This window comes from Tauraco erythrolophus, chromosome 15 (assembly GCF_009769465.1).
Source record: "Tauraco erythrolophus isolate bTauEry1 chromosome 15, bTauEry1.pri, whole genome shotgun sequence".
NCBI lineage: Eukaryota > Metazoa > Chordata > Aves > Musophagiformes > Musophagidae > Tauraco > Tauraco erythrolophus.
In genome coordinates this window covers 2,065,469-2,092,066 of record NC_141479.1, presented here as the reverse complement: position 1 = coordinate 2,092,066, position 26,598 = coordinate 2,065,469, and the positions used below count along the sequence as shown (strand labels likewise).

The following is a 26,598-nucleotide window of genomic DNA, read 5'->3' as shown; positions in this document are numbered from 1 at the left end:
GCCGAGGCGCCTCCCGCAGGGGGCGCGCAGGCGCTGGCGGGGCCGGACTACATTTCCCAGCGTGCACCGCGGCCGCCGCACCGAAGGTGCGGGCGGGGAAGCGTCCCCCCGGACGGTCCGGCGCGGCGATGGCGGCGGAGTGGAGCGTCCTCCTCCTCACCTGCCAGCGCGGCGGCTGCGTCTCCGCCTTCCAGCGAGGCAAGCGGCGGGGCTGGGGCTGGGGCTCGCCCTCCGCCGCCGGCGGGGCGCGGGGTGCCAGCGCTCAGCGCCGCCGCGCTCTCGCTCGGCAGAGCTGGAGACCCGCCGGCTGCGGGGCGGCCTGGGGCCGCGGCCCCCCCCGCTCCTCCTGGTCGTGGAAGACCCCTGGGCCCGCCTGGGCAGCGGCGGGGCCACCCTCAACGCCGTGCTGGTGGCGGCCGAGCACCTCAGCGCCCGGGCGGGCTGCACGGTGAGGGGCGTCCCGCTGGCTGGAAGCGGGGGCGAGGGATGCGTGTCCCGCCCGCGCTGACCGTGCCCCGCTGTGCCCTCGCAGGTGGTGACCGCCGACGTGCTGAGGGACGCCCGCATCCTCGTCCTGCACACGGTGAGAGCCGACCCGCCCGGGACCCTTCCGGGGAGCCGCCTCCCCCTCCCCGTGACCCCCTCCCTGTTCCCCGTCCCGCCAGGGCCGCGACTTCTCCTTCGACGACTGCGGCCGGGCCTTCACCTGCCTGCCCGCGGAGGAGCCCGGCGCCCCGGCCGAAGCTCTGCTCTGCAACCTGGACAGCTTGCTGGGCACCATGCGCCGGGTCTGTGTGGCCTGGGGGACGGGGTCCTGGGCTTGTGCCGTGCCGTGCTGGGCACCCTTCTGCGGGGGTGGGTTCGGCTGCCCCTGAAGCCTTCGGGGTGCCTTCAGCAGGGCAGGAAGGGTGCTGGGTGCCCATAAGGGCTGGGCCTCTTCGTGCCATCCCTGGGCATGTGGCTGTTCTCTCTTGGCAGCTTTGTGTGGGCTCCCCACCTGGCGTGTGGGTCTGCAGCACTGACATGCTCCTCACCATGCCCTCGGCACCAGGTGAGTGGGTGCCAGCCTTGCCTCCAGCACCTGCTTTGGCTCGGGACAGGGGTCGGAGCCAGCAGCAGAGGCGGTTCAGCCTGCGCCACGCTCTTGTGAGGGTGTGGGTGCTCGGGCATTGCTGACCCATGTGTGCTTGTGGCTGCAGCAAGGTGGCCGAGGCTGGATGCTGCTGTCGCTGCCTCTGCCACGGGCCCAGTTTTCAGGCAGTTGTGCCCAGTGCGGGTATGTGCACTTCTCCAGCGGGCACTGGTCTCTGTCCCTCTCCGCAGGGATCGACTGGGATGGCTTCCAGGGCGTCAGAGTGATCGCAGTGCCTGGGAGCCAGGCGTATGCCAAGAATCACGGGGTCTACCTCACCGATGAGCAGGTCAGTAGCAGCTTCCCCTTCAAGGACCATCCCTTGGAGGCGCAGGGGTCCCCATCCCTTTGGGATGCTGAGGTCCCAGCCCTGCGGTGGCTGCTTGGCTTGGGGCTCCCCAAAGAGCTCATCGAGGTGGTCTCATTCCCAGGGGCTGGTACGTGACATCATCTACAAAGGCACAGAGGCCCAGATCCAGCAGTGTGCAGGGCCTGACGGCACCGTCCCACTGGTATGGCATGACTCGGGTGTTGGTGGCCCTGCTGGCCCTGTCCCTTGTGTCACCATGGCTGCAGCCTCAGCCCCACCATGCCCTGGCAGGTCTGTGGGGTGGTTTTCTTCTCCTCGGATGCTGCCGAGCAGCTTCTGGCCACTCACGTCGTCCCTCCTCTGGATGCCTGCACCTACATGGGACTGGACTCGGGGGCACCACCCATCCAGGTGACAGCCCCTCTGCAGGGAACGAGACCCTTCACCCCATGGGTACTGCTGCTGGGCATCTCTGTAGGGCCTGTTTGCCCCCATGCTGCCAGATTTGGGCAGGAGTGGTGGCAGGAGGGGAGCACCCAGCAGCAGGGTGGGGGTCAGGGTGGCTGAACCCCAGCCTGGCTGCACCTAACAGGTTCCCTCTCTCCCTAGCTCTCCCTCTTCTTCGACATCGTGCTGTGCATGGCAGGGGGGATGACAGAGGAGAAGTTTGTGAAGGGTGGTGGTGATGCCAGCGTGAGGACCGCCCGCTCTGTGCTGTGGACAGCTCTCCACGCCTTTCCTCTTAGCATGGGTGAGCAATGCTGCGATGGGTGCACGCAACACCACTCACCCTGAGCCCGCTTCCCATGGGGAGAGATGGGGTGCTCAAGGCCTGGCACCCACCTGCTTCTCCCCGCAACTGTGGGTCCTCAGGTCTTCTCTCCCCAACCCTTCGGCTGGGGACGTTCAGCCTGGCTGCCCTTGGTTCACGCGGGTGTCAGGCACACCTACGTTTGCCATTGGCGCGCTGACAGCTCTCCTGCCCCCCCCTCGCAGCCTGCATCCCCGATGCGTCCTACGACTACATGACCACCTCTGCGAGCGACCACATCCGCAGCCTGACGCTCCTGCCTCGCTCTGCCAGCCACCTCCGCTTCTGCAAAACAGCCCATTCCCACGTGGACGTACGTCCTTCCATCCCCAGCCTTGCTCACACACGTTTTTGGGGGGTTGCTCCGGGCTGGGTGGCCGGACCCCGGTCCCACGTGCATCTGTGCCCTTGGCAGCAACCCTGTCTCCTGGAGGACGGCTCTTCGGTCACCAACTGCCTGCTGGAAGGAGCCGTGCGGCTGGCAGCCGGCAGCGTCATCCAGCACTGTCATCTCCAGGTATGTGGCTGGGGTGAGGGTGACCCTGAGTTCTCAGTGCCCTGAAGGGGCAGCAGGGTGAGGTGGCTCTGGCTGGGATGGGGGACCCACAGCTGTGAGATTTGGGGTGTCCTTCCTCCTTGAGGCTGCCTTTTGGCTGGTGCTGGGGACCCTGGTGGCTGTCACACTCCCCAGGCAAGGAGAGGAGGCTGTCACCGCTGGGCTGTCCCTCCCTGAGGACCTGGGCAGACCCTCTCTTTGGGGGCTCTGTCATGGCCATGAGCCCTGGAGGGTGTCACCTGGCCTGAATTTCTGCAGCCCATGTCCCTCTGGCCCTGTGACAAAGCAAAGCGTGTCCCTCTGGCACCTGGCTCCTGCTGACCCCAACTTGTCTCCTGGGGTGGTTTGTCCCTTTCCAAGCTTGGGATCTGGCTCTGGTTTGGGGGCTGCTCTGGGGCCAGCCGTGCCACTCAGGGCCTTGCAACTTCTTCCACAGGGTCCCCTGGAGATTGGTCCTGGCTGCCTCCTCTCGGGTCTTGCCATGGGCTCGTCGCCAGCCCTGCAGGGCTGTCCCCTGCGCGACGTTGTCCTGCAGGGCCACCACGTCTGGCTGCATGACCGGCCCTGCCGCGTGTTCACGCTCACCGGCCGCCTCGACGACTGGCAGGTACGGGGGTGGCGAGGTGGCGCAAGGCTCCCCACGAAGCCGGGGCATAACCATCCCCTCTGTTCCCCTGCAGAGCCCTGTCGACGAGGCCACTTACCTGAACGTGCCCTGGGCTGAGTTTTTCCGTCGGACAGGCATACGGTAAGCACCGTGTGCCAGGACGGGGCAGGAGACCTGGCTCCCCTGGGCATGGCTGCAGCGGGAGGTGTTACGGTCACTCCAACCATCCTGCATCCTGGCTCCCCTCCTGGAAGGTGTCCTCAAGCCCTGGGGCGGAGCTGACAGGCTCTCCGTCCATCAGGGAAGGGGACCTTTGGGACGCCGAGATGCCGCGGAGGAGCCGCTGCCTGCTCAGCGCCCGGCTCTTCCCGGTGCTGCACGCCCGCGAGGCGCTGGGGCTGAAGGACGTGCTGTGGCTGCTGGCCCCAGCGGCGGTGGCTGGTGAGCAGCTGGCACGCTGGCGGGCAGCCTGGCGCATGTCCTGGCAGGAGCTGCTGCCCTGCCTGGACAAGGCAGCTGAGCTGGGTGCCCGCCAGGCCCTCTTCTTCCTGCAGGGCCAGCGCAAGGTGCGGCGGGTGCTTCTGGAGCGCCGGGACAGCAGCCTCCTGCCGCTCACCCGCAGCGCCGTCCATGAGGGCTACCACGAGGCTGTGCTGGGCACACTGGATGAGGGTGAGTAGGACTCACACAAGCTGTATTCGGTGCACCCCACATCCTCCAGTGACCCCCGCCCATTGCACCTCAGAGCATGTGAGAAGCCAGGGTGGGTGCAAGCCATGCAAGTCCCTCTCCCCTGGAGCCAACTTATCGCAGAAGTGACTGGTTCGGGGTGACCTGCAGCCTGGCTGTGGCTTTGCAGCCTCTTTTTATTTTTCTAGTTGCCTCCACGGCCGGTGACGCTGGTATCGCAGCCCGGGCGCTCGCCTGCATCGCTGACGTCCTGGGCTGCATGGCGCAAGGGGAAGGGGGCTTGAGGAGCGGGCCTGCTGCCAACAGAGAGTGGGCCTCGGCTTTCGGGCGCCTGGAGAGGGGAGACATCGCCAGTGGTGTCCGGGAGCTGGCCACCGAGCGGCAGAAATGGATGAGCAGGTGAGGCTGGGGCTGGTATGCAGCAGCTGCCCCGTCCTGGGCATTGGCACGCTCGGGGAGCCATGGCGGTGGGCTCAGCATCCCTCTTTTCCCAGGCCGGCTCTGCTGGTGAGAGCGGCTCGACATTACGAGGGAGCCGAGCAGATCCTCATCCGGCAGGCAGTGATGTCCTCGTGCCAGTTTGTCACCGTGGGACAGACGGAGCTGCCGCCCTTGGGGCACTGGGTGCAGGTGGCGTGTCCAGCTCGCCTGGACCTCTCTGGTGAGTGCATCCCCTCAGATGATCCATGTCTCATGCCCATGATGTTGGAGGGAAGAGAAGTCAGGCTGCCACGGGGAGCTGACGGTGAGCCTCGGCAGGTGGCTGGAGCGACACCCCCCCCATCACGTACGAGCACGGGGGGGCTGTGGTGGATGTGGCGGTGCTGGTGGATGGGTGCCGGCCCATCGGCGCCCGAGCGCGGCGCATCAGCGAGCCGGAGCTGCGCCTCGTCAGCCTCAGCGGGACGCCACGGAGTGAGGCCACGGTGGAGCTGGTGTGCCAGGAGCTGGAGCACTTGCAGGATTACTGCCAGCCGCATGCGCCAGGTGAGGTGTCACCAGCCACATGGCTTGGCTTCGTACCACCGATGTCCCTTTGGTGTCCTGACCTCACGGTGCCAGGGTGGCCCTTTTTGGGGACAGTGGGATGAGGGGGAGCAAGTGATGCAGCAGGCATCAGCTTTGCTTTCTCCTCTCGTTTCCAGGAGCCTTGCTCAAAGCTGCCTTCATCTGCACCCAGGTCGTGCAGTTCCCCTCGCAGAAACCCTTGCGGGCCCAGCTGATGGAGAACTTCAGGGGCGGGTTTGAGGTGCACACCTGGTCCAGGCTGCCCCACGGGTCTGGCCTTGGTAGGTCTGCAGGGAAAGGGCTGGGGAGCCCCTCCTGCTGCCAGCACCAGGATGGGGCATCCCCCTCGCTGCCCCCCAGCCCCGACTCTCGCAGGCACGTGCGGTGCCTTGCTGCCTTGGCCCAACCTGTGCTCCCTGCAGGCACCAGCAGCATCCTGGCAGGAGCAGTGATGGCATCGCTGTACCGGGCGGCCGGGAAGGCTGCCAGCACCGAGTCCCTCATCCACGCCGTGCTGCACCTGGAGCAGAGGCTCACGACAGGTAGTGGCTGGGGGGAGCAGTCAGCCTGCGGGGTGGGGGGCCCGGCAGTGGCTGAGGACCCTCTGCCTTGCAGGCGGCGGTTGGCAGGACCAGGTGGGTGGGCTTGTGCCCGGCGTCAAAATTGGCAGGTCGAAGGCCCAGCTGCCCCTCAGGGTGGAAGTGGAGAAGATCCCAGTGCCTGACGGTTTTACCCAGACCCTCAATGATCACTTGCTGCTGGTGTACACGGGGAAGACTCGCCTGGCCCGCAACCTGCTCCAGGTAACACCTGGGTGCCACAGTGCACCCCCCACGGTCTTTCATGCCTGTCCCCTTCCTTGGCGCAGAGCTTTGCCACCCTGGTGGGAGCTGGCACCGAAGGCTGGAGCCAGCCAGGTGGTGACCAGGATGTTGTGGGCTCTGGCAGGACGTGGTGAGGAACTGGTACGCCAGGCTGCCCTCCGCCGTGCAAAACGCCGACGCGCTGGTGAGCAACGCCGAGGAGTGTGCCCAGGCCTTGAGGCAAGGTGAGCCCCCTTTCCTGGGCCAGGCTGGCCCTTTTAATGACTGAACAAACACAAACTTCCCTGGGGAGAGTCTGTGCAGTCCTGGGGGGGAGCAAAGGCTGGGAGGTTGCAGGCTCTTGCAGCTGCAGAAGCCTCAAATCCTTCCCCCAGGCCCAGCACGTTATTGGCAATGCCCCAAAATTCAGGCTTAAACAAGGACTTTGAGGAAGCGGAGGGGTTAGACATGCCGAGTCCGGCTGATTTTCCGCAAGCCAGCCGTGATGGGGCTGGGGGCTGTGCCTAGCCTGTGCTACTGGCACATTTGGCCTTTAGCTACTGGGATGCTGCGGAGGGGAAGCCAGAGCTCTAAAGCAAGCACATTCTCCCCCTGTGGAGGATTAAAAATAAACAGCAACGTGCCAGGGCTGGGTTTGCTTGCTCGGCAGGCAGAGCTGGGAGGAACTGAGTGGATGAGAAGGCGGAACGTAGCATGGGCTGAGCAGGAGAGGCAGGGACAGGTTTCTGCCCCTTGGATGGGAAATAAAGGCAAATCATTTGCAATATCCTCTCTCCTGCAGGTAACCTGCCGCTCGTCGGCAAGTGTCTGGACCGCTACTGGCAGCAGAAGAAATGCATGGCCCCTGGGTGCGAGCCGCTGGCCGTCGGGCGCATGATGGATGCTCTCCGGCCCTACGTCTACGGGCAGTGCTTGGCCGGGGCTGGCGGCGGCGGCTTCCTTTACGTCTTAACCAAAGCCCCTCGGCAGAAAGAGGCTCTGCACCAAATTCTGGCAAAAACTGAGGTGAGATGGCAGCTCCCAGGCGGCTTGCTGTCGCAGGCGGCTCGCAGAAGTTTGCATCTTGCCCCACCACGAGTGGGATGCGATTGCTTGCTGTCCCCTTAGCCCCCGTGTAGGACCTTGGAGGTGAGAACAGGGCCCTTGCTGGCTCCTGCCCCAGTCCATAACTCTTTTGTTTTGTTGGTTTTTCTCTAGGGACTGGGCAACTTCAGCATCCACAGCATTGAAGTGGACACTGTCGGTTTCTCTGTGGAGGTTGTGGGATGCGATCCGAAGGACAGTGCTCACCACGCGGAGGATGTGGCTGTGTGAAGGTCTTCAGCTCTGACCTGTTCCCAGCAGATACAGGGGAGAGAGCAGCCAGCTGCCTTCCACAGTGGAGAAATCCACGCTGCTTCAGAGGCAGCTCCTTCAGCTGGCTCCAGCAGGTGCCTTATAGCTTGATGTGGCCTTTTTGTACTGCTACTTGCCCCAAAAGCCACAGAGGCTGGAGAAGCTGTGATGAGCTGGGCAGGTAAAACCATCCCTGGAGGGTGGTCTTGCTGGAAGTACAGTCTGCTAGGGCCTCCAGGCTGATTTTTGAGGTTTCACCCTGGTTTTCATGGGTTCTCCAAAGGGGAAAGAATAGCATTTGTGATGCTGCTTTTAGCAGGAACCTTCCTGCACCAAGGATGCACCTGGATCTGGAATCAAGTCCCTGTCTTGTGCCAAGAGATTATTTTTGCAACGAATTACTAGTCCCTGCAGTCTCTTTGAATAAAAGGACTTGTTTCCAGCGTATGTTTATGCCCCTCTGTCCCTAGCAGGGCTCCCCCCTCCCCATGGGATAGCAAGGGCCCAGAAATGCAGGGCAAAGCTCTTCTGGTGGGGTGTAGGGCAGAAACCGCATGCAGCGGGCTGGGCATCACCCTCCACCACCTTGCTTGACGGGACAGCATGGGAGCACAGCAGGCTGGCACCAGATCCTCTATCAGGGGAGTTTGTACTCCCACTGTGCCAATGCCAGCTGGGGCGGGGGGAGAAAGATGCTCTTGCTGTCATGGCACAGGGTAGAAGGGGAGAAATGGTGACCAGCTCTCATCCTGCATCTCTCCAGCTCCCTCTGGGCCCAGAGACACCCCCCCCCCACCCGAGGCTGCTGCTCAGCCAGGCGAGGTTTATTTACAGAGTAGCTGTACAGGGCAGAGCGAGCCAGCGGGGACACAGCCCCTGCTTCCTACAGCAGCTTTCTAGGGATTTTCCAAGCACCCTCCCCAGAAGGAAATCAGTCCTTTTCCCTTCTACAGAACAGTCCCCATTGCCACCAGGAGAGAGCCAGGGCTCAGGACGTGTAGGACTCCAGTAGCTGACCCTCAAACTGGTGGCACAGGAGCACGGCCAGAGCTCTCTGTGCATACCCACATTTTAACCACAGTACCCAGCCCCAAAGTTTCCCGGCCCTCCTGTGCCTCCCGCAGGGCAGCAGAATGGAGGGAGTCGGGAGCTCGCACAAGCTTGTCCCCTAGACTGCCACGTGTTTTCAGAAATTGTGTCACGCTGCTTTCAGTGTGACAGATCCTCTGCTGCCTTGTCTCTGCTCCCACAAAGGATGGCAGCTCTGCTTCCCAGACCCAGGAACGCCCTTTGCTCCGAGGAACACGAGCAGAAGGGCAGACATCACCCCATCCCCACACCGTCTGACAGCCAGCCCCAGCGCAGGACTGGGCAGGCTCCGGGGCTGCAGCCGTCCTGCCGTTCACCTCCAGCGCGGTGCTGACCCGAGCACTGACCCACTACAGGCGCAGCCGCTTGATATCCTCGCTGCGGAAGTCGATTCGGAGAGCCAGCACCTGCCGGACCTCGGCGGGAGTGAGGCGCCAGGTGAGCGGGCCGGAGTTCGGGCCCCAGTAATCCAGGATCTCCGTCACCTGGAGAAAGAGGAGAGCTGCAGGAGACAATTTGGCACCAACCACCCTCGCAGGCGAGTTCAAACTCCAGCTACGGTCACAATATTTTCTGCCACCGCAGGCAAACACCAGGCACGGGGCAACTTTTCCAGCTTCTCCATACCCCATAGGTGCGACAGCATCTGGATGAGCCCAGTAAAGCCCTGTGGAGCCCAGCTGGGGCTCCCACAATCCCCCAATAAGAGCAGCCAAAGCACAGCTCACCCTTTCCAGATTGAGGATGGTGGCCATCTGGGAAAGACGGGCAAACTTGTCGCGGATAGTCCAAGTGGTGACCGTGGTGAGATAAGCTATGAGCGACCTCAGCTCCTTGTCAAACTGCAGACCGCCAAGCTGTGGGGACCGAGGGAGCTCTGTTAACTCTCCAAGCAGGCCCAGGGGTTGTGCCAAACAGGGAGAGGCCTCTGAGCAGGAGGGTTCCAGTTAGACCATTTATTACAGGTTAAAACTGGCTTATATTTAGACCCACCTTAAAAGTCAGCCCCCTTATTGATGCAAGCTCTTCCCAGCCCCATCCCAAAACACGCTTTCCCTCTGTATGTGCTAACGCAGGGTCTCCCTGAGCTGGCCACCAGCAGTGGCAGAGCTTCTTTGAGGGTAGCATTTGCCTCTGCCCTGCCCCATCCCCTTACTGAGGGTTTCCAGATGGAATGTTTGCAGCCAAGCTGACTACAGGGTAGAGGAGAGTGTTTTGCTTACCCTGCTGAAGGTGGATTTCAGCAGCACTTTCTCCAGTTCGATGGCAATGAGACTGGTCATGAGACCAGTGAGGGTATCGTAAATCACTGGAGACAGCCCAGCCTGGAAGCAGAAACCTGTGTCATTCCTGTCAGGAGCAATGGAGCAGCGGGCCACAAAACCCAACCCTCAAGAGCTTTTAAATAAAGACCTATCGCTTGCAGGCTCGGCGACCAGAGAGCACCACAGAAGTGATCCAGGTACGTGGGGCTTGCAAGCAGGTTTTGGGAATTGCAGGAGAAAGGGGGGGACTGGGTCTCTTAAGAGCCCTGCAAGGAACTCAAGGACATCTCTGTGCACCGTTCCTCCGAGTAGAGGAGGAACTGAGAGGTGCCACGTGGAGTCTGGCCAGAGCCTGGCAGGCTGCCATGTCCCTCCCTCTCTCTCTCACCTTGAACTCTGTCATCTGCTGTTCCAGATTGACGATGAACTGCTGGACCCAGGGATCATTAGCTTCATAGTCACTGAACTCCTCCTGACATTGAAATACAAAAAGGGTTGTTTGTGGCCGGCCGTGAACAGCAGCAAACAGCGCAGAGGACAGGGAGGGACGTCCCTCCTGGAGCAGCACTGCACCCCTTTCCTTTTCTCAAGCTCCCCTCGAGCAAAATGCCCCTTTCCAGGCTAGGCTGCACGGCAAGTTCTGGGTATTTTACTGTTGCTCCATGCCACGGAAACAGTGAAGAACGTTGAGAATGAGACAGCGGTTGCTCTGACTGTGTTGCTGAGCAAAAAACAGAGTGCACAGAAGTACGGCTGGAAGCAGAGAACGCCGAGCCTTACCTCCTCGATGTTGTGGGAGACAGACAGGAATAGGTTGATCCAGGGCTTCACCTGGGGTTTGATGGCTGTGCTGTTCAGCTCGTTGAGACCTTCCTGAAGGAGACAGGAAGAAGAGAGGAGAGTGACTGAGCGTGGCTAACGTCCAACGGCACACAACCTTTACAGCCAGGCTGTCCTGATGCTGCCTCCCATCCTCACTGCAAGCTGAGGAAACCGACCCACAGACTTGCACAGGAAACTGAACCCAGAAGTCCCTGATCCCACGCTCTTCCAGTGCTGGAGGGCTCCAGGGACACCACGACAAGAGGAGGAAGGATGCTGGCCCAGAAGCTGCCGCTGTGCTGACTTGCAGCCTGGTCTGAAGGGCTCGTGCTTCCCCCACCCCTGCCCACACAGCCACAGAGGCTTCCCAGCAGGAGAGAGGGGTTCAGTTCACATCCCACCAGGACAGGAAAGGACACAAACACCAGCCTTCCCACTCAGCGCCAGCCAGGAGGACGCTGTGCTTGGACTCAACTGATGCCTCCCACCTCCAGTGCAGCTTAAGCTCAGTAGGAGAAGCTAAAAGGAGGATAAAAGCTGTAACTGCAGTTAGTTCCCTGAATTAATCATAACCCCAGCACACGCCATCTCCCCGGAGCAGCAGGATGTCAGCAAAGGCTGTTCTGTCCACTTCCACGCCGGAGAGCTCTCCGCAAGCCCTCTCCTGCCAGCCACCCCCATTTGGCTCAGCAAGATGTCAGGAAAGTTCACCCAGCATGAAACTATTCAGGTACTGATGCTGCCTGGCATTTGATGGAAGTTTTAAACTAAAATTGGCATTTCTGAGCAGGCCTTGCTGGCAATTGTCCTTTTCCAAGGCAAATTCAATGCGCGTGTGACTCAGGCAGCGCAGGAGCTTGCTGCTCAGCCTCGACTGCTTTGCAGCCAGTTTTAATACTGCTGGTTTTAATACTGCAGCCAGTTTTAATAGAGCTAGACTGGAAAATTTTACTCCTTGCTGATGAGCTCTTTGGTTTCGATACCAACCACAAGCCTCAAGAGGGTTCGCTGGCAATACCCATCTGAAGGCATCTGGCTGCAGTGAACCGCAAAGCCAAACGAAAAATAGTCTGGCCCCTCCGTGAAGTACTAAGCTGATGGCAAACCTGGTTCAAAAGATTCTCTTTTGCTTGGTTTCTTTCCACAGGAGGTATTATGTCTTCCTGCTCCTCTCCCTGCCAGAGACCACTGTGAAATTTCAGGGCAACAGGCCCCAGTATGCCACCTGAGACGGTGGATTTAGCCAGAGAGCCTTCTCCCCCATGTCAGGGAGGGTTTCCATTTGGGAGAGGAGGAGAAACCTGAGAGAAGAGCAGCTCTTCTCTACCACCAGCCCGTCTTCAGCGTTACCTAGTGAGGCTCTGGACAGCTTGACAACATGCTGTGCCACGAGGGAGAACGGAGGAGATGATAGAAATGCTATTAATATTTCTTCTCCTGAAAATGCTGAACCAACTGTGTGCCGAGTGAAGACAAACGGAGCAACATTCCTTCTGGCTCTGCGGCTGCTTCCAGTGCTTTTCACGCAGCCGCCAGCTGGTGCGGCTGTGCAAGGGGGCTGGATCTGTTGCCATTCCTCAAAGCTGACTGATTTACCCCCTCCTGCACCCCTACCCAGCGCTCCTGGAGTCAGACGTGGCCCAGGCTGAAATGATTCCTGCCTGAGCTCTCCCTGAAGACACCGGCCAGCCAGTGCTGGAGGCCAGCAGTAACTCAGCAAGACACCCACCTGCAGCAGGTCACGAAATTTGTTGGAGACTGCAGCCATGTCGGAGAGGCAGCTGTCAATCTTGGCCTGCGCTTGCTCACCCCCGAAGCCTTGGCTAAGCAGTTTGCTGCAGTCACTCTGCGGGGAAGAGATCCACAAGCAAGTTGCAAATTAATAACCTGGGCAGTCTCTATCCCTTCACGTTGGTGAGCTCTGGCTGCCCACCAACAAGCTTGCAGGCTAGCACAGACATCAAATTCTTGTTCCTGTGAAGGCAGAGGCTGCTGGCTCCAGCTGAGGAGAGGACAGCAGGAAAGGAAGCCAGGGGCTATCATCTAACCCAGCACCAGAGAACCACAACCTCTCCATGATGCACATGTTACTCCACTGGCTCCCAGCCAGTGACAGGTTGGTCAAGCTGGAGGAACTGGTATTTCCAGCTGCTGCTATCAGACGGAGATTGCCAGCTCAAAACTGCTTTCCTAAGGCTGGAGAGCAAAGACCTCAAGAAGTTGGGCATAGTGAAGTTTAGATGGTTTACTTGACCCCTCCAAGGGAGGATATTACAACTTTGATTAAGGAGAAAACAGTAAAGAATCCAGACCGCACCTCCAAAGTCTTCTTTAGAGTCATGATGTTCTCGCTGCAGACTTCCACATTGTTTAAGGTCACCTGGAAAAAAACAACAAAACAAACCTAAGTAGAATTGACTGGTATTTCCCAGCACCTCAGCCCCAAGTCCATAGGTTAACTCCATGCCCTGGTCACAGCACAGGCTGAAATGCAAATATTTAAGGTGCTTCCGTGTGATCAAAGCACTGCAGATTCACAGAACTGCGTGAAGCTGAACTACAGTAACTGTGTGTGTGCTGAACCTGCAGCTAGTACAAAGCTTGAGATTGTCTGCTCCACTTCTCCTCATCATTCTGTCCATGATGCTGCAGAAAAGCCCCACTTGTGGGTGACTGGTGAAGGACAGGATGTACCTGTGACAGTGTCGTGAAGAACAACAGACCAGGAGTGGCTGGATGTGTCCAGGGGAGGCAGGAAGGCATTTGTATCTAGGCAGGAGGAATCAGCATCCCTCCTGCCAGATGAGTAGCTGTTCTTCACCAAACAGACTTCTCTACCTGCCCAAGCTGAACTAAACGTCAGTCTAAGGCTGGGGCTTGTGCAGACAGGGAAATGAGGGAAGCTGACAGGAGAATGAGGAATTCCATTGGGAGAACTGACATTTTAAGCACTTTGCTTCAAGAAATGCAGAAACCTGTAACCAAGAATTTAATGAAAGAGTTCAGTCCCTCCTGCTCCCTTTGTTGCCTTCTCTCCTTGTACAGTGGAAGTCTCAAGGAACCTCTTCAGCACTGGGTGTTCTGAGCAACTTACAGAGAGGGAGAGAAGTCAGGGTGGGCCAGCCCCTCTCCTGTGCTCTCTGTGCACAGGTTGCCTACCCTGCTCCAATGGAGACTCTCTGAGCTGATAAGTGAGAATGAAGCAGCCCTGAGCTTGGGCCAGGAAACTTTTTCACCAAGAGGAAGGTGTGGATGAGATGCTCTCCCACCACCTTTGTGTGCAGAGCTCATGAAGAACAGGATTGATGGACACCTCAAAAGAGCACAGACTCTTCTTCCCCAGCCTGGAGGGAATCATCATGGCAGTAGCCTAAGAGGCAGCCACAGGATCATACTTGCACAGGCCTGGTGTGGAAGCCCTACAAACATGAGGTGAGGCAGAAGGGTTTACCAGACATTCAAAGTCAGGCCACCCACCATGCCTGAACAGGTTTCCAGGTTCTCTGAACATGTGCTAGTTGCACCAGTCCTGTTCCCAAGAGCTCCCCATTGTCTATCCCCTCACCCCAACTCATTCTACAACACCAGAACAGCCACCAAACCCACCAGAAAGGACTGCTTGGCCTCGTCGGTGCTTTCAATGCCTTTGGTGTCGAACTTGCCCTGCTGCAGGCTGCTGTGCATGATGTTCACAGCACTGGTCACCCCTCTCTGGAAGTCCTGGAAGGTCGTGGCTGGAAAGCCCTGCTTCAGCTTGTTGTACAGAACCTCCCTATGGGGTAAGGAGAACATACCAGGGCTTAGAGCAAAGACTGCAAGAGTTGTGCTCTGTGACAGCACTCTGGCTGAGCTGTGACCTGAACAAGGTAAGCGGGACTTCACAGGGACTGTGAAGGGCTGGCAAATATCTCCTGACAGCATCTAAAGGACACGAGGCTGAAAGAAAAACACAACCACCCAGTTTCGGAGCTTTCCCAAAGATCCTGCCTGCAGCTGTCTGCTGTCTTCAGTCACAGTTCCCCACTCCCACGTTGGGATGAAAAACAGGAGCAGGACAATTTCTGCAGGCTCACCCCAAGCTCAAGTTACTAAGCCATCTCACAGCTAACCCAGAGAACAGTTGGGGGTGGCCGTGTAGCATCAAGCAGGGAAGCACTCCAACGCTACATGGTGACTCAGTCTCATGGGGATTTTGGGCCACGAGGTTCCTTTTTCTGTTTGTCCTACAAGTAACCACCACTTCTGTGAGAAAAATATGCCCAACTCCAGCTTTCCTCACCACACCTGACACTGCTTCCTCCAGCATCTTCCATGGAGATAACAAACTAGAGGTTCAAAGGCCAAGAAGGCAAGGAAGACCATCTGAGAGCAAACACTGTTTGCAGAACGCGAGGCAGAGGCAAGTTACAACGAACCTAGTGTATTTTCATTACCTGAAGTCAGACTCCAGCTCGGTGGTGGAGTGGTTGATCATGGCACAGAGACAGTCTATGCTGGAGCTGGACAGAGCACGCCCGATGCACTTCTTCACTATATAAAACACATCATCCACCATGCTGGAGGTGAGCTGGCCCTTCTCATAGCTGTCCATGGCAACAGCCTGCAAAGAAAGCTGTCTCAGTGCCCTGAGCTCAACGAGCGAAGGTGCCTTCTCAGAGCAGTGCTGTGAGACCAAACTGCCAGCCTGCCTGTGCCACCCTGAGCTGAACTGTACCATGTGTGGGCTGGCACCACTCATCCTAGTTTTCAGTAGCCCATAGACTTGGAAGATCTGGCTCTGGAAGATACTCAGGGGTATGTTTGGAGTCAAAGTTCAGAAACAACCAATTGCTTTTCAAGGCCAAGGGAAACAAAAAACCTTCCCAACAACTGCAGACCTGCCATGTAACTCATCTCCCTCCCTAGGAACGCTCTACAGAGGACTGTGGAGCACATGCAGAGGTCTCAAGTCACTGGCAGAGAGTGCGGGCTACTGCAAGCAGCAGTCTGAGTCCTACCTTGTTGACAGTCTCCCTCATGAAGTATTCCTCCATGGTGATGTAGTAGCCAATGAGCTCTTGCATGGTGCGGCTCAGCAAACAGTTGTTGAGGAGCTTGTCCAGGTATTTTTGATGCTCTACAGAAAACAAAAGAGAACCATCAGCGGGGACCAAGTGCTAGAAAGCAGTCCCACCTACTCCACTTGCTGCCTGTCTCATGGGCACCCAACAGACACACACCTGGAATAAATCACAGGCCTCAACTGTGGGGCTGAAATTGCTGAGCTGACTTTTGCAGGTGACAAAAGCGATTTCCATGGAGTACCAAAACCCTGAGCCTGTTTTTCCTGTGGCCTCCACCTTTAGGATCTGTGCCTGCAGTGACCAAAGGGCCCTCCCTCTCTTTGGAGACCTTGTTTATTATGCTCTGCAGTCATTCCTAATGTTGGTTTCCCTGTTAGAGAGAACAAGCAGTGCTTAAAACAGGTTTCAAGAAGCCAGGCTACACAATCCTCTTCCACAGAGTACTCCCAAAGCATCTTTGCAGATCCTGTGTCACTCTGCTCTGCCACTAAAACTCAGATATATCTCCACTTCTGGCTGCAAGGAGCAGAGAGCCTGCAAGTAGCAGTATTCAAGGTGTTACCTTGCTTTACCTCCTCTGAGGCCATGGAGTCTCCCACCTCAAAATCGGCTATTATTCGTCTCTTGATGAACCTCAAGTAGAGCTCACTGCGGGCATTCATCAGAGTGACTTCTGTTAAAATAGGGTCAAGTTCCCTGGAAAGAACATAGCAAGAATCAAGGTAGCAAGACTTCAAAAGGAGAGGCACTAATTTAACTCAGTTAAGTAGTGTGTTCTCTGTTCTCTTACTATTAGCTCAATACTGCCCCTTTCCATCTGTGCCGTCGAGTGGCAGAGCTCAGCAGAGTAACTGGTATGTGCAAAGAACACACACAGGATCAAAAAAAACCTTTACAGAGAAGCTGCTTTTTTCCCCATGGATGTGAGAACAACCACATTAAAATCACAGCAGAAAGGACTGCAAGACTCTAAGCAACCTGATATGACTTCGAAATTAGCCCTGTTTTGAGTGGGAGGTTGGACTAGAGACCTTCGGTGGTCCTTTCCTTTCCCAGCTATGATTCTGTGAGCCCTACGTGGCCAGTGCAAGAAATGCCTGGTCCCTGCCAGCTCCATATATGTGCTCTTGTGCACAGATTTATGCATTTCTCTGAAAATGAAGAAGAATCTGTTTGAGCTCAACAGCTCAGGAAATGTGAGATGAAAAAAAGCATGTGACAATGCAGAATGCAGTGTTCAGATCAGAGATTACTATGGAAAAAAAAAACCACTGTCACATCAGCAGCTTTTTTCATTAGTGTACACAAAAGAACTTTACAACTCCTGCTCAAAGCCTCACAACACACCAGTGGGACAAGGAACAATGCGTTATCTTTATTTTATGGTTGAAAAAGCAAAAGGTCAGGAAACCTGAGGTGCACACAGTTACTCAAAGCAAACAGTAAGTGGATCTTTGTACTTCTGCTGAAATAATGAGTCATGCAGGCTCACAGACAGATCTGGCTTGAGGAATCTAGGTTTTCTTTCGAGGCATGTTTAGAAGTCATGCAATGCCAGAAGGGATGGGTGCACTTTCAAACGGCCTTACTTTAGGGCTATGCAAACACTTAACATGAAAAGAAAAGGAGGGAGGTTGAAAGCACTTCGGTTCATTAGCAACAAACTGATGTTACAGAGTCGCTGCGGCAGCAGTACAGGTTAAATAGGACTCAAAGATTCATTCCGGATTCTGTCACAAATTATCTGCCCAGGGAGCTGCTCCATTTTTTGGGCTCTGAGGACCATACTCTGATCATCAAAAGGTAGTGGGCACAGGCAATTAAAGTCTCAGTCCGTTGTGTGCAGTGATCCTGCCAGCCCTCAGCAACATTTAGGGCCAAGGCTTAAAAGTAACGAGTAAGCAAAATAAAGCACCACCACAGAAGCTGCCTTTCTAAAAGGGCAGTGAAGGGCACCTAACAATTGGATTTTATGCTTTAGTAGTCACAAAGCCTCTGGAAGACCAGGAGAGTTATCTAAATGCTAAGTAGTGTTAAATAACAGCTCAAGAGTGGAAAGTTAGAGAGCAAAAGAGGTTTTGTTTGTACCTTGGTTCAATCTTCTCTGCAGAAGAACTTCTTATCATGCTATTCTGAACTTGCTGGAACTGCAATCACAAAGAAAATGGAGAGTCATTAAAGTCTTTGCTGATGATTTGGAGTTAAGAGCCGCTTCTCGTGCTGCAGCCTAAGGAGGAGCTTACTCAGGGAAGGCGATAGGAACACTTTGCGGGAAGCACTGCCAGAGAAGGGAACCACATCAATTCACCTCCTCCTCCAAGGCAGAGCTCAGCCTGCCAGGCAGGGCAGTGGCATAGGAACTCACGGGCACCAAAGTATGGCACCATCAGACAGTTACAGCAGCCCTGCATCTAACAGAGAAGCAGGAACGAGCCTGCGGGGAAGGTGTACTGAAACCTGCAGAGCAGAGAGTCCTGTGCCCAGGGTCCATTCATCGTGCTCACAGTGAATCCTTCTCTGCAAGAGATGGGGTAGCTACAGCCTGGACCCCTTCAGCCATCAGCAGAGTAAAGCAAGGCTTCTCTCAATACACAAGGTCAAACTTTGCCAGCTCTGTGGCAGTCGGAGCCCCACGGAGCCGGATGGAAGCTGCAGTTGGCTGCGTCAGGCAGCATCATGCCCTTCTTACCTGCCTGTGATAGTCCCTCTCTTTGATGAACTTGTCCACCACTTTTTCCACCTGCCGGTCACACTCCACTTGCAGGTGCTTGATGAGGGTGTACAGCCTCCCTGGCCCGTAGTAGGTCTCCACAATGGGCTGGTGGGTCTCCACAACACGAGCAATCCCTGCAGGGAAGAGGGGAAGCACAAGAAAGAGACTCAAGAAGGAGTTCCGATCCAGTCTGGACCCAGAGCAGAGCTACACGAGTCCACAGACAGGACCTAACAAGGGATCATTCGCTCCCCTGATGAACAGTTTAGACTGTCCAGCCACTCTCTAGTGCCTCACTGGAGGCCTGTCATTACCACCCGTCGCTCCATAGCGTCTTCTCTCTGCATATGACACCTTCCATCCTCTCTGCTGTTTATTGCAAGGCTGCAGTGCAAATCTCCTGGGGTAGAAGCCATCTCTCTTCCTAAAGAGAGCTCCTGCCATACGATGTGTGTCAGCTGCCCTCCTACCCAGCAAGACACAAGGTATGGAGGTACGAAGCTTCCACAAGACAAAGCTGCACAAGTTAAGCCTGGCAGGAGGTATAACTGCCATCCAAACCCAGTCTCAGCTTTCAGCAACTGCCAGGTTCTAGAGGAAGAGCAGTACTAGAAAAATCAGCCTAGGGAAAGCTCTGCTCTTATCTTTCACACAGATACCCAAGAGAGGAAGCATTAGTGAAGGCAAGGCCTCCTTGTAGAAAAAAATCTCGTCTCCAAGGAGGTATTTCTACAATATTGCTTGCTTCTCACAAACTCTCTATTCCAAGAGTTAGCAATGCTCCCCCTCTTTTGACACTACAGCCAAGAAAGCCTTGGTGGCTCTGGGGACCTTCAAGAACAGCAATGGTGCCAGGCTGGAAGAGTGGCTTGGCAGTGGCGCGGCCTGGAATTATAGCAGACTTAATAGAGAAGATGGTTAATCACCACGGGATCTCAATTATTGTCTTTGGCGACATTCCCACAGAGCCTTCATGTTCCCTTCTCTCCCTCTCCTCTCTGCTTTCAAGCTCCTGTGGTCCTCTTTGAAGTGCCAGGCCTGGAGACATCAACAGCTGCTCGGTCTCAAGGGATTGGATTTGTTTGTCTGGAGAGCTGCATGTCTGAAGAAACCTTCAGGGAATAGCCATTTGTTTTGAGGATGCAGAGAACAGGAAGAGTCTGATTCCTGGAGGAAGCCAACAAATCCTTCGCAAATCCACTTTGTGCCTGTGCAATCTGTACGTAGGAAAACTTGCTTATTTTAATGGCTTCTCCTGGCTGGGAAAAAGTCTCTTAGTTGTGTCCCTGTCCCTCTAGCGTGACATTCCCCTAGCTCAAAGGGGAAGGAGGTGTTTTGTGATCTACTGGAGCTAAAATTAAAAAGCAGTTAAACTGATGGACAATCTCACCAGGGACTATTTTCAATCCGTCAGCAAAGAGGAAAGGAAGATTACCTTCAAAGAGGAGCGTCAGGGTGTCCGCAAAGATGACAGCAGCTCGACGGTCACTCATGTCTGTCCCCATCACCAGCTGCAGGTTCTCTTCTGCTTTGTTGGCCACCTGCAGGACAACAGGACCAGTCAGCTAGTAACACTCAAAAGATATTCTTCATCCCATAGGATGGACCTCTGTCCTCTGCCCTGTAGAGCTTTTGCTGGCCTTCCCACTGCATGAGCTATTGCAGTTGTTTCTCCTCTAAACAGGGATCCTTTCCTCTCTCAGGGAAAACTCAAGGTTCAAGGACAGGCAGAAACTTGTTTCCAGGCTCCCTTGTATAAGCTTTAAGCAAGCACAAAGAGCAAGACACAGGAGAAGCCAGGCAGCCAGTGGGATCTGTGTTCAGACACCATCCCAGGGTGCAAAACACAGGGAGAGATGAACTAAGGCCAGCGCTGGTTTCTAAGATTAACAAGCCAGAGCCAAGATCTCCTTCCACAACATCTGTTGACAGAGACTGAGTTTTGCTTTCCCCTAGCAGATCAGACAGGTCACAGTGTGTTTCACAGAACCCGTTACCTGCTCGCAGAGGTACTCCGAGAACTTGCTCAGCCCCTCTTCATGTAAGCCTAGCAGAGGAAAGATCTTGAAGAACCGTTCCACCTGGGGCAGGTCTCCTTGCTTCATAGCTGTGTCGAATTTCTCTGTGACAATCGTCTTCAGGCGCTGCTCTGCTTCCTGCAGGAGCTTCAGGTTGGCATCAATTATGCCCCCTGGTCAAAAGGACAGAAAAGAAAGGGAAAAGTGACAGCACAATGTTAGTACTGTGTCAAGGGCTACTTTTTTTCCCCAGCAGAGGCACCCAACACTGTGAAGCCCTAGGGTGAGAAGGCAGAAGATGCACTGCAATTCCCCTACAGGCAAAGACAGGTATGCGTGTGATGTACACACAGCTAATGTCGTGGTCTTACAGGGAGGATGTGAACACATCAACTGGGACAGTTCTTTTAGGGATCAGGCAATTTTCTCCTTCATTTCCAGTTGCTCTGCTTGGTAGCAGACCATAACACTGCAACAGTTCTCCCTGACAGAACATTCTCCCTCACTTCTTTTATCCTGCACGTTTTGTCCTTCCCCTAGTCAGCACCCAAAATGCTCTTAAAGCCGTGTGCCAGGAATTCTCCTTTCAATTAACTGCTTTCCTGCTTTGTCTATTGGGCTGAGGCTATCTGTCATGGGAAATCAAGCAGCCTAGAGTTATCTGACTGGAAAGGTGACTTAGCAGCTTCTCCTCACAAACAGTACTCACCTTCCTTGCCCTGACGACTGAGTTCAATCACTGATTTGTCCAGAGACAGATAGCGATGGATATGAGCTGCTGCTTGTTCATAGTCCTCATTTCGCAGGGCTGTTTGAACTCCATCCATGCAGAACTTCAGGTCAAGGATGTCATCAGCTCTCTGAATGGCCTGATAGAGTCGATTCTGCAAGAAAGGTGACCAGTAAGGCTTCCTGCTGTGGGCTGGACCAGGGAAAGAGAATTATGAGGAGAAGACAGCACGGGCCGGGCGGAAAAGAAGGAAGAAACAGACCGAAGCGATGCTTCTCTACACAATAAACAACTAGGTAAGCAGAAACCCCAAACTACTTAAAAAGCTGTAAGACCAATGAGTCTGAAAGATGAACAGCATTTACCCGCCAAGGCTCGGAGTGAACTCAGAGGCCATACTCCAACAAACAGAGAGAGACCAGAGACACAACCACACTTTATCTGTTTTGAGGTGAGCAGTTGTGCTAGCGCTGGGACTTGATGTCTCTTAGCCTGTCTCTGCACAAAGACTATGACAGCCCAGATTCCTGCCCAGTCTCAGGTGACAATGACCATCTCCGCTGTCCTCAGCACGGCAATAGCTACAAAAGAGTGCTAACAAAGCCTAACCTCAACTTATTCACCATGTTCTACCAGGAGCTGCATGGACAGAAGGGGATGCTGGAGAACCAGCTGCTAAATGAAAAAACATGCAAGCAAATAGAATATGGCTTGGTGGTGACAAGTCCCAGACAACCCCTCAGTCCAGTTACCTTGGCAAGGTCAAGCTGGCGGACTTTACTGCTGACGTTCTCGGCCAGGTTACAGGTGAAGGTGATCATCCCCGCCAACTGCTGGGCATCCCCCTCGATAAGCTGCAAATTAGGGCTGGAAACACAAGCGAACTGAACATGAGATGCAACTAATAAGTAGTTGGATGGTCTTGCAACAGTAAGATGGTTCTTCCTCCAAACCCAATTGTGCCTGTCAGTGACTCTCTCTGATTTCATGCCTCTCCTACAGGAGCAAAGCATCAAAATCAAACAGACTGCTTTGGAAGAGGCGCAGAGGCAGAGTAACACCTGTCTCACTACCAGACAGGGCATAAATGAGCCACTGAGGCTTTAAGATACTCCCCAGTTCTGAAGTGGAAGATGAAGTCTGTGAACTGGTGCTCCATGCTTCTACTAGACATGAGGCCACTTATGATGACTTCCCAGACTGCCTGCACAAGCTCACTACGAAGAAGCAGTAGTATTTATCCATACATGTAAACAGCCTGACTGCCACAAGACATCTGATCCAAGTATCGATGCTGAAACCGAACCATATCTGGGGTGAGATCTTCCAAGAACTGCTCAGCCTACACTCAAATAGGTTGGTCAGTTCCCTGTTAGTGCTGCTGGGAAGAACCGGGATGAGGATCCAAGTAGTCTTCCCTACCACAATCTGATTTAAAGCCCAGCGTTTCCTGAGAATGAATGTGTTCATCGCAAGACTGAAACAAATTTTCAGGTCATGCAGGAAGCAGGGAGGTCCTGAACAGTGCACAGAAGCAGGAGGAAGGGGAGAGGGTGGCGATCACTAACCCCATGCGATGAAGCGCGACCATCTTGTTCTCTATAGTGCTTTGCTGCTCCAGGAGGGCATCCAGCTCTTCCTGCACCACTTTCTGAAAGAAAAGGACGAGGGAAGCCTTGTGTGACTTCAGCTCTCCTCCAGACCAGCAGCGTCTCACAGACTACATCCCAGTCAAGCACACGCAGCTAACGAGGCATCAGCACTTCCAAAAGCTCCTGTGACAGCTAACTCCTTCCTAAGCTCTCACTCGAATTCGGTAAATATTTACATTTACGCCATTTCGAAGCACCAGTTGTGCAAACCTCACCGCGCAACTTCCAAGTCGCATAACCCACCAACCCGTCCCCTGGCCGAGCTTCCAGCTCACGAGGACCCCGAACCCGCAGCCTGCTCGCGGTTCACGGACAGCATTCCGAACGCGAACCCCGGCGTGCCGCGTCCCCCGCACCACCCCGGCCCGGCCTGCCCCGCCGTAGCCGATCGCCGCCGGGGGCCGCCCCACCGGAGGCCTCGCCCGCCCCGCACACACCTCCTCCTCGCACAGCCGGCTGTAGACAGTTTCCAGGTCCGCCAGGTCGGTGAGCGACTGAATCCGCTCCATGGAAAGGGAGGAGGCGGCCGAGCCGCTGCCCTCCCCGCCCGGTGCCCTCGGGCCCGGTGCCGTGGCCGCCGCCATCTTGGGATGCAGCTGACGCGGTTCCCACCGTCGTGAGGCCCCATCGGGGCTGCCCGTGGCGGTGCCTGAACGTTTGAGGCCGCTCAGCTCCACCTGGAAGCGCGCGAGGCTCACGCTCCCCCGGCGCTTTACGCTAAAACGGGGCTGAGGTGTTTTTTTTCTTTGGAGGCTTTTGCTACGGGGAACGGTTCCCCCTCGCCCTGCGATCATTCAGGCGCGCCGCGGGCAGCCTCCCCTGCCACGAACGGCACGCGCGCGCGCCGGGCCTCGCGGAAAGCCCCTGCGAGGAAGCGCGGGAGCGCAGGGCTGATGGCGGAGCGGGCCGGGGGAGCGCCCGCCTAGGCCGGAGCAGCATCCGCCGCCATCCGCGCGGTAAGGGCGGCCCCGCGGCGCCGCGTCCGCCCAGCGGCGGCTCTCCGGCCGGGAGGAGCGGGGCGGGCCGCTGTTTCGGCGGGGGCGGGGGGGAGCGGTCGCAGACTCGGGAGCTGCGGGCCCCGTGGGGCCTGGTCTGGGGCCGATCCCCGGCGCTTGAGTCCGTGCTCCCGCAGGGCGTGGGGAGCCTGCCCGGAGTGTGCGGCGGTGCTGGGCCGCGGCAGCGAGGGCCGGTTCCTCTGGCCGGCGGAACAAGCGCGGCGGCCTGTGCGAAGCTGCGGCTCCCACCCGCGTTAGCCCCGGGGAGAGGAATCCCGTTGGAACTTGGTTCCAAGGCGAACGTGGCTTGCGGCGGGATCGGCGCGGGGCCTCCCTGGGGGGATCCGCGCACCTTGTTGAGTTTCCGAGCAGCCGGAGCGGTAAGAGAAGGAATTACCTGGAAGCCCCGACCAGTCGCGGGGCACTGAGGAGCTCAGCTGGCGCTTGGCAGCCCGGTTGTCTTTGGGAAAAGCCTTTTGCCTCTTAGTGTGGCTAAATCCCGAATAACTTCAGCCTTCCCGTGTCCAGCGGCTCTCTCCCTGTGCCGTGGGGAAGGCTGTGTTTTCACACAGCGTACGGGTTTGTTTTGCTTGTTGCAGACTCAGAGGAGCTCCGATAAGGTGAAGCGAACCTGTTGCCAACATGTTTCTCTACAATCTGACGCTGCAGCGTGCCACTGGCATCAGCTATGCCATCCATGGCAATTTCTCAGGTAATCTCCTCCCTTTGTGCGGCTCGTCTTGGGCTGTTTTGGGTAGTAAAGGAAAAAAAATGTGTGATTTTTTTTTGGCTTGGTTGCTAAAGCCGGTCTGCTTCAGTGTAGCATTTTTTTTTCACTGATACGTTGTCATTTGGTCTTGAGTGTGTTACTTGAGCTCTTGTAACTTTCAGAAAGGTCAAGAAAAGTTTGGTTTGATTGCCTAAATAATTTAGTATTTTGTCCCCTTTCCTGGTCTGACAGGGTGCTCAAACAATAGCGGCACCCGGTGTGGTAAACAAATGGCTTTGAATTCTTCCGTAGTTATCATAAAACTCCTTGGCGTTTGGCGGTCATGGAGACTTATCTCTGTTCTTAAAGTCCTTGTTGAAATTGCACGTTCTGCTATGTTGTTGCTAACTTTTCCTGATGTTTTGGGTTCTTTAGGAACCAAACAACAAGAAATCGTTGTTTCCCGGGGCAAGATCCTGGAGTTGCTGCGCCCCGATCCCAACACAGGGAAGGTTCACACCTTGCTGACGGTGGAAGTATTCGGAGTCATTCGCTCCCTCATGGCCTTTCGGCTGACAGGTGGGACCAAAGACTATATCGTCGTGGGCAGCGATTCGGGACGCATTGTTATTCTGGAGTACCAGCCCTCGAAGAACGTGTTTGAGAAGATTCATCAGGAAACCTTTGGCAAGAGTGGATGTCGCAGAATCGTTCCAGGCCAGTACTTGGCTGTAGACCCAAAGGGCCGTGCTGTCATGATCAGTAAGTCAGTCTTGTTCTCTCCTTATTTTTTTTTTTTCTCCTGTCTTGGGAATGTTTGTTTTGGAGCAAGTGTCTGCCAGGTGTAATTGAAAGTGTATCCTCTCGGGCAGTTTGTTAGGCTATGAGATGTGTCAAGGAGAATGCAGGCGTTCAGAATAATTCCTTGATGCTGATGGAATTGCACAAATTAGTTCTAACACTGGGCCGAAACAATTTGGAATGTGGCCCAGCGTGCTTAGCGGTGTGCAGAGCCCTGGTGTGTGATGTGCTTGAGAGGCTGGAGAGGTGGGCCTGTGAGAACCTAGTGAAGTTCAGCAAGGCCAAGTGCAAGGTCCTGCACGTGGGTCGGGGCAGTCCCAAGCACAAGCACAGACTGGGCGGAGAATGGATTGAGAACAGCCCTGAGGAGAAGGACTTGGGGGTGCTGATCGATGAGAAGCTCAACATGAGCCAGCACTGTGCACATGAATCCTGGAAAGCCAGCTGTGTCCTGGGCTGCATCCAAAGCAGCATGGGCAGCAGGTCGAGAGACGTGAGTGATTCTGCCCCTCTACTCTGCTCTCGTGAGACCCCCCCTGCAGTGCTGTGTTCAGCTCTGGAGTCTCCAACATCAGAAGGACATGGAGCTGTTGGACCTGGTCCAGAGGAGGCCATAAAGATGATCCGAGGGCTGGAGCACCTCTGCTCTGGAGACAGGCTGAGAGAGTTGGGGCTGTTCAGCCTGGAGAAGAGAAGACTCCAGGGTGATCTTATTACAGCCTTCCAGTACTTAAAGGGGCTACAGGAAAGCTGGAGAGGGGCTTTGGACAAGGGCATGTAGTGATAGGACAAGGGGAAATGGCTTTAAACTGAAGGAGGGGAGATTTAGATTGGATATAAGGAAGAAATTTTTCACTCTGAGGGTGGTGAGGCACTGGCACAGGTTGCCCAGAGAAGCTGTAGCTGCCCCATCCCTGGCAGTGTTCATGGCCAGGTTGGATGAGACTTTGAGCAACCTGGTGTAGTGGAGGGTGTCCCTGCCCATGGCAGGGGGCTTGGAACTAGATGATCTTTGAGGTCCTTTCCAACCCAAACCATTCCATGATTCTATGGTTCTGTGTGTGGGAGAGGAGTTGGGATTGCAGACGTCTGTGCTGCAGCGTATCAGTCAGCTCCCGTAGCCTGAAATGATGTTACGAATTCACGTCTCTTCTCTGAGATGTATGGTGGAGACAGCTGGGTGCGTTTCTGATCAGGCTTCACGGGTCGAAGGACACTTGGGTAATTTTTTAATGCAATTTTCCATGAGGTGTCTTAGCTACTTGGTTCCTAGACTTTCTGGGTTTGCCGTAGCCAGCTTTGTGCGGTGCTGCTTTCCTGCACGCCGAGAGCAGGGTGCTGCGGTGACAGGTGGTTTAACTGTGCCCCTTTATGTCCGGAATTACAATAAATTATAGTTTCCTTTCTAAGAAGGCTCGTTTCACGGGTGAGAAGGTAGCACAGTCACGATCGTGCCATTCACATGGGT

The 26,598-nt window shown here is 55.8% G+C and overlaps 3 protein-coding genes and 1 non-coding gene across 6 annotated transcripts in view; 3 read left to right on the top strand and 1 right to left on the bottom strand.

The window, feature by feature from the left end:
* Positions 1-128: 128 nt before the first annotated feature.
* Positions 129-7,710, top strand: FCSK (fucose kinase). Its single transcript, XM_086621221.1, has 23 exons — positions 129-198; positions 291-448; positions 533-583; positions 666-788; positions 979-1,051; positions 1,324-1,421; positions 1,564-1,644; positions 1,734-1,853; positions 2,052-2,193; positions 2,439-2,566; positions 2,669-2,770; positions 3,246-3,416; positions 3,490-3,557; positions 3,718-4,088; positions 4,295-4,505; positions 4,601-4,767; positions 4,866-5,093; positions 5,252-5,395; positions 5,537-5,656; positions 5,730-5,917; positions 6,063-6,162; positions 6,720-6,943; positions 7,136-7,710. Exons 1-23 carry the CDS (start codon positions 129-131, stop codon positions 7,250-7,252), a joined length of 3,255 nt encoding a protein of 1,084 aa, XP_086477347.1. The 3' UTR covers positions 7,253-7,710.
* Positions 7,711-8,084: 374 nt separating this feature from the next.
* COG4 (component of oligomeric golgi complex 4) lies at positions 8,085-23,209 on the bottom strand. Of its 2 annotated transcripts, XM_086621222.1 has the most exons (19): positions 23,063-23,209; positions 22,542-22,624; positions 21,726-21,840; positions 20,953-21,127; positions 20,223-20,416; positions 19,661-19,766; positions 18,202-18,359; positions 17,601-17,659; positions 16,075-16,208; positions 15,447-15,565; positions 14,883-15,049; positions 14,056-14,221; positions 12,767-12,829; positions 12,179-12,295; positions 10,408-10,500; positions 10,016-10,099; positions 9,586-9,687; positions 9,091-9,219; positions 8,085-8,847 (listed from the first exon to the last, which is right to left on the bottom strand). In XM_086621222.1, the coding sequence occupies exons 1-19, from the start codon at positions 23,207-23,209 to the stop codon at positions 8,713-8,715; spliced, it is 2,346 nt and encodes a 781-aa protein (XP_086477348.1). In that variant the 3' UTR covers positions 8,085-8,712. The 2 variants fall into 2 exon arrangements, with proteins under 2 accessions (XP_086477348.1, XP_086477349.1); XM_086621223.1 differs by lacking the exon at positions 12,767-12,829 and having other exon boundaries at positions 23,063-23,178.
* A 301-nt stretch (positions 23,210-23,510) lies between these two features.
* Positions 23,511-26,598, top strand: part of SF3B3 (splicing factor 3b subunit 3) — a 30,113-nt gene continuing 27,025 nt past the window's right edge. For both annotated transcript variants that reach the window (XM_086620806.1, XM_086620808.1), the window contains exons 1-3: positions 23,511-23,581; positions 24,220-24,332; positions 24,765-25,091. In XM_086620806.1, coding sequence (XP_086476932.1) covers positions 24,263-24,332; positions 24,765-25,091 — 397 coding nt within the window. In that variant the 5' untranslated portion in view covers positions 23,511-23,581; positions 24,220-24,262. The remainder of the gene's footprint in view (positions 23,582-24,219; positions 24,333-24,764; positions 25,092-26,598) is intronic.
* On the top strand, positions 26,249-26,330 carry LOC147527740 (small nucleolar RNA SNORD111). Its single transcript, XR_015222581.1, has one exon. It is a non-coding gene; the product is annotated as a small nucleolar RNA SNORD111 (small nucleolar RNA).

Bases quoted from the DNA above. Each gene is read 5' to 3' on its own strand.
- COG4 (XM_086621222.1), bottom strand. From the start codon at position 23,209: ATGGCGGCGGCCACGGCACCGGGCCCGAGGGCACCGGGCGGGGAGGGC. The intron at 15,566-16,074 runs GTAACACCTTGA...TGTTTTCTGTAG, and splicing joins CTCAGAGGAGGTAAAGCAAG to AGCATCAAAAATACCTGGAC. The intron at 9,688-10,015 runs GTGAGAGAGAGA...TTCTGCTTCCAG, and splicing joins AGCAGATGACAGAGTTCAAG to GCTGGGCTGTCTCCAGTGAT.
- FCSK (XM_086621221.1), top strand. From the start codon at position 129: ATGGCGGCGGAGTGGAGCGTCCTCCTCCTCACCTGCCAGCGCGGCGGC. The intron at 449-532 runs GTGAGGGGCGTC...GTGCCCTCGCAG, and splicing joins GCGCCCGGGCGGGCTGCACG to GTGGTGACCGCCGACGTGCT. The intron at 584-665 runs GTGAGAGCCGAC...CCGTCCCGCCAG, and splicing joins GCATCCTCGTCCTGCACACG to GGCCGCGACTTCTCCTTCGA.